This window comes from Mesitornis unicolor, unplaced genomic scaffold, assembly GCF_000695765.1.
Source record: "Mesitornis unicolor isolate BGI_N332 unplaced genomic scaffold, ASM69576v1 scaffold11163, whole genome shotgun sequence".
In the NCBI taxonomy this organism is placed as follows: domain Eukaryota; kingdom Metazoa; phylum Chordata; class Aves; order Mesitornithiformes; family Mesitornithidae; genus Mesitornis; species Mesitornis unicolor.
Window position 1 is genome coordinate 12,913 of NW_010175323.1, and position 5,881 is coordinate 18,793.

Consider the following 5,881-nt stretch of genomic DNA (forward strand, 5'->3'; position numbering starts at 1 on the left):
GGGAGTTGAGCCCGCGGTGGCAGATGACGCAGCGCATGCGTCCCGTCGTGCTGGCCCCCGTCTCCACCGTGTGGAAATCCTCTGGGGACAACAGGGGACGGTCAGGTGCTGCCCCCCACCATAGCAGCTCACCCCTTCCCCGAGCATTAAATAACACTAAAGAGTCATTCAAACTAAAGAGCACTAAATAACCACCCCACGGAGCTGCTGGCACTTTGGGCATTGGGGATGCATCCAGAGCTGGGAACAGGCTCACCCAAATTTAGGTGAGGGGGAACACTCAAGCCAATGTGTCTACCCTATAGATGGGCACAAAAAGCGCTTTTCCCTTCCCTGGCCTCCAGCAGCAGCAACGCCATCCCTGCACCAATCCCAGTGTCTCCTCCTGCTCTGCTGGGCTCTGACCTGGCTCTCTTGGAGTGGGGAGAAGGGCTGAGGAGCACAGATGGGGTCTGGCTCTGAACACAGCATCCCCCAAAAATGCCTGAGAGCACTGCTGCCAAGGACCGCCTCAAGAGACAAGCAGAGAGCAAAAGCCTGGGGAGGAAAAAGCCTCCTGCGATGGCAATTTGGGGAAAGATCTGTTAAATGTGCAGTGGGGACATCGGCAGCTGCATCCACTTGGCATTTCATGCTGGGGCTGCCTTCCTCCTGCTCCTCCCTGCCCAGCTGAGTCGGGCAGCAGTTGCTGGCCGCCACACCAGCAATAGCCATGGGCAAATGGGCCTGGAGATGACCCCCCGAATTTTTAGGGACCTGCTCAAGCTGTACAGACCTGTCTCATAGTCTCTGTGTTTGTCACCAGAGAGTTGGGGGGTCTGACATATCCCTGAGATGTCCCTGCCCTGTGCCCACGCCATGGCCTCAGAGCTGGGGACAGAGTGAGCAGAGAACGGGCAGGGATGCTGCAGCCACGGCTGTTTCCGATGTTACCTACCATGTTTGTTCTTTTTCTGCTCCTCTTCCAGCCCCGGCACACCCGGGATGCCCAGGAACGTGTTATGGGAGTTCCCGTACCAGACCAGCAGCTCTTGGTCTGGAGGAATCATCTAGAAAGAGAAATACAGACAGGGCTGTCAGGCTGGACCACAAACGACATGATGGGCAAACAAGCAGGTACAGAGCACGCAGGTGGAGCTGGGGTCTCTGGAGTGAAGGACACACAGGTCCCTGCAGCTTGGGGAGACAAGGACACGGTGGCACACAATAAACCAAGCCCTTTGTGAACCCGTGAATGGCAGCGAGGCACAAGTGACAAGAGACCAAAGCAGGGAGCCAGGACACAGAGCCCTGGATCAGCATTTTGGCTCTGGACAGAGCTATCGGCACCTTCCAGCTGTAGGGCACAGGCAGCATCTCCCACTGAGCCTTATTTTAGCAGGTGGGGTTGCAAATGTGCCCAGGGATCGGAGGAGAGCTCGGGTACAGGAGAGCGTGGCTCAGGTGTGAGGTGCTGCCTACGTCCCACACCAAAGCCGCAGTGCCTGCAACAGCCCAAGGAGCTCCACAGGGGCAGGGAATGGCTTTGCACCACCCATTTCCCTGAAATGGGGGCACTTCGCCTTCCCCTGCTGTTCCCGTTATTTTCCTGCGCTGCCGGGATGGCCAGAGCGAGCAGCCAGGAAACATCACTGGAGTCTCCCTGCACGAAGCAGCCGTGGCTGGGCAGACAGATGCTCTCACACCAGTTTGCACAGCACTAATAACGACAACGCTTTATAAAAAAAATAATGCAGATTTTTCTTTTGCAGGTCCCTGATGTTAAGAACCTAATTTAGAAACGGGAAAAATCCCTCGTTTCAGAGGATGCCTTTCCATACACAGAGTAATCCGAGAAAAGCATCATCCACATGAAACATAGATCACAAATTAGATCACCCCAGCACTGAAAGTGTGCCTAATTTTAAGCAACCGAAAGCATTGGGAATTTGGCTTCATATGTTTAAGTGACCACCTGCATAAAGACCTCACTGGGCTGCAGAGTACAAATCTGGGAAGCAGCAGCAGATGATATCATTTTGCATCCCAAATTTGTGCTGTTTCTTGGTGTCATTTTCTCTTAACAGCAAATGAGTTATTTTAATACAAGCAAATAGAATCAAATATTGCCAAAAGGATAAAACACATTGCATGTGTGTGCATGCACGTTTATATTCTGCTGGAGCACATACACCAGCAGCGGGTGAGCGCCCATGTGCATACGTCCCAAAGAAATTTAAGTTTCCCCCCAGGAACCTTGTGGCTTTCAGCTCAAAGCCCAAAACTCACTGCCCTCACTTTATTTTCCAGCAGCAGCAACTTGAAATTGCTGAGGAAGAGGAAAAAAACCAAACCAGCAAGTGAAGGCAAGAACGGGCAAAACACATGAAAATCTTAAGGCAAAGTAGTAAAAAAGACATTCAATAAATTTGATTTTGTGGAGAAATCTGATTTTTTTTTGTGGTGAGAAAGGCATCCTAAGAGATCTTTGCTGGCATTGTGGTGCAGCAGAGGTGGGTGCAGAGAGCCGGGGCAGCTCTCGGTGCCCGTGGGGAGGGGATGCAGGGTGAGAGGGCTCTGCAGGGGATGGAGGGTGGCAGCACCCATCCATGGGCACACGGGCTGCTGAGATGGTCCAGCCGGAGGCTGATGCTGCGCTCGGTCCAAGATTTAAGGTGAGGGAGGCAAGAAGGCAGCAGCGATGGGTAACAAGCGGGGAGCTCGCTCAGGTCCAAGATGCTGCATTTGTGCGCCCTTGACTCTGCGCAAGGCGATTAATGAGCAGTGGGAGAAACACAAAAGAAAAATCCTCTCTTGCTTGTCCTTTTCTTGTCGGGTGCACAAATGCCAAGGAGTCTGAACAATCGTTTTTGGACTGCGTGTGTGTGTGCACACGTGCCTGCAGGCAGATTGCACTGGTGGGATTTGGGAGCCCGTGAAAGATGCAGATCCTCCACCTGTGCACCCGCTTGTCCTTGCACTTTCGTACTGAAAGCCCCATCCCCTCCTGCTCCCCCTGGCACAGAGGGACCCACGCTGCCCCGGTGGCAGCAGGAGCAGAAGCACTGCAGGGTGCCTGCAGTGCCGGGGGAGCACAGCGCAGTGACAGCAGGGACCCCTCACCCCCACATTCACCTCCCCATCACTCGGGGTTCAGCGCTCTCAACATTTCAACTTTGCTGCTTGTGCTGAAGGAATTAAACTCATCCTGCTCTGGTGCTCGCTGCCTCAGCCCCGGGAGCAAGCCAGCAGATTGACCATGACTGTATGGGACCTCTACATGCACCTCCCCAAATATCGGCTCACCTGCCCCAGCATCCGTGCATGCACAAGGTGTGCAAAACACGACTGTGTTCCTAATTACACCATGGCTGTATTCCTAATTACACCATGGCTACCTGGCTATTTTGCTTCTTTGCATAACTGAAGAGCAGTAATAAAAAGCAATTTAGCTGCTGTCACAACAGGCACAGCTGCCCACAAGAACATCAGGTCTTAAAACTGGGTGTCCAGGATGGGGAGAGCAGCACAGAAGGGCTTTGGGCTCTTGCAGCACTGCATGGGGAGAGGCAGCAGAGCCCCAAGAGGCACACGGGACACCGTGAAGCAGAAGAAAATACCTGTTCTCTTCTTACCCACCCACTCGCCTTTCCCACCCCACTGCGGTGATTCCCAACCCAGCCCTGATGCTGACTCAGTGCAGGATTGGGCCGTGGTCCTGTGCTGTGGAGCATTTGAGCATCTGCTCCTCTGTAAGCACTGGTGAGAGCCAGAGTAGGTCCGGGGAGCTGCCCTTGTCCCCCACATCAGCAGGCACTTGTGCTCCTTCCCAGCTCAGTCTCTCCAAGATGTGAGCAGTCACAGGAGCCTACGAGGCTCTGGACTCAATACTGGAGAGGAGCTGGGCACCAACCTCCCACCCAGCGTCTCCCGCTGGGAGCTGTGGGATGAGGGTACCGCCAGCCTTCACACCACGGCACCCTGTGTCAAGGGACCAAGCATCTGCCCTGGCTCTCCTGCCAAGCCAGCACCCATCAGTGCTTAGTACAGGAGCACATGGATGAGCCAGGCAGGATGAGTCCCTTCCCTGCAGCAGAGCCGCACCCTGCCCGCTCTGTGGCTCCTGCGGCTCCAATCCTCTCATGCTCCACTTACAGCCAGAGCCACTTGTGACCCCGAGCAAAAGCAGTGCAGAGTCAGGCACAGCCTGCACTCAAAACCTGGGTTTCACAAAAAAAAACTGCAATTTTTCCCCTGCTACAGAGAAGCAGGTTGTGCACAAAATCCTGTTTTTTGAGACAGCATCAAAACCCTGCTCCTGCCCAAAGCCTGGCTGGGCCATGACTGCAGCTCTTTTCATGCTTTACACCCCAAAACAACCTTGGGCAAAGTTTGCTGTCCCTCTGCTCACCACATGTCACCATGAGCCCACCAGAAGGGGAAAAAGAGCAGAAGGGCCCTTTGCTGCTCCCTGAAGCCCGTGCAATGGCCATTCTCCACAGTGCCTACCTGTGCCGGGGACAACAAAACCCCCCTGTGCTCTCCCACAGACACCCCAGCAACACCCCAAAGAACAAGAGAAGGGCTTTGGGTGGGGGTCCCAGCACCCTGCTGCCCTCCCGGCCCCACATACCTCAATGGCTTTGTAGAAGATGCTGTTCCCGATTTGCACCACCTCCAGGTTCTGCTCCTGCTCGTTCCGCGCACATTTGATGTAGGTCATCCAGCTGCGGTGGTCCTCCTGGCTGGCATCAATGAAGTACCTCACCGTCCCATCCTCGTTAAAGACCTGGGAGGGCAAGAGTGCGGTTGGTAGCAATGCTGCCCAGATGGACCGAGCCTCTCCACCTCCTGCCTTGGGATAAAGATCCCCATTGAGAACACACTCAAAGCCAACGCAGCCTTGGGGCTGAGACCCTGCCAGCATCTCATCCGCACTCAGGAGATGCTTGAACCCAGCTCGTGGTGAGTGCGCATCCACAGCGGTGCTGAGGAAGGGCACCCTGCTCATGGGCCCCACCAGCCCATGCCCACCCAGATAATGCAGCTCCCTGCCTCAGTGCCCCTTCTCAGGGCAGGAACCCCCTTAAAAGGGGTGCTCGGCACCTGCCACAGGAGCGGGGTGGCCCTGGCTGGGGGAGGAAGACGCCTGTCAGATCTGGTCCTTGGAGGAAAACACTTTTGGGTGGCAGGAAAGGTGAGGCATAACATATTAGGCATAACATCATCATCATCCTCCTAAATATAAATTTTATTATTGATAATAATAATAATAAAGTGCAAGCCTGACTGAAACAAAAAAAAAATAGGAAAAAAACCCTCTACTAGCTGGGCATTAGAGTGTGGTGTCCTGGCAGATCAGAACCCACCAAACCCCACGTCTTTGCTCGGGTTTAACTGCACTGGGGCTGGAACAAAGTGGGGGACACGGGGCAGAGCTGGGAAGGGCAGGGTGCGATCCTGCTGTGTGGGACACTAACTACAGCGTTTCGGGGCTTTCTGAGAGCTGGCTGCACCCCGAGGGCTGGAGAAACCTTTGCATGAAAGGGGAAACTGAGGCACAGAGAGGGCGCCTGACGGCACATGAGCACAGGACAAAGCCCTCTGGTCCTGGCATCTCCCCGGGCCAGCTGGGGGTGCTGGGGCGGGGGGGTCGTTACCTCCCACATAAGGTTGTTGTTCTTGCACAGGTCCACATGCTCCGGCGAGATGACCCTGCCCGTGAACGGTCCCATCTCGGTGCCGGCCTTGATCCAGGTCTTGGAGAAGATGCCAAGCCCTTCGCCGGGGATGGAGCTCTGGGCGATGATCACTTCCGACGGCAGCACCAGGCTGGACAGCTTCTGCGCCTCTGCGGGCGGCGGGACAGGGCTCGGCAACGGCACCTCCAGCCTCCCCGACC

At 55.2% G+C, this 5,881-nt stretch overlaps 1 protein-coding gene across 1 annotated transcript in view; it reads right to left on the reverse strand.

Annotated features, from left to right (window-relative positions):
* Positions 1-5,830, reverse strand: part of PRDM12 (PR domain containing 12) — a gene marked incomplete at its 5' end in the record, with an annotated part of 6,115 nt that extends 285 nt beyond the window's left edge. Inside the window, 4 exons of the mRNA XM_010181342.1 lie at positions 2-81; positions 938-1,049; positions 4,613-4,768; positions 5,640-5,830. Coding sequence (XP_010179644.1) covers positions 2-81; positions 938-1,049; positions 4,613-4,768; positions 5,640-5,830 — 539 coding nt within the window. The remainder of the gene's footprint in view (position 1; positions 82-937; positions 1,050-4,612; positions 4,769-5,639) is intronic.
* Between the last annotated feature and the right edge of the window lie 51 nt (positions 5,831-5,881).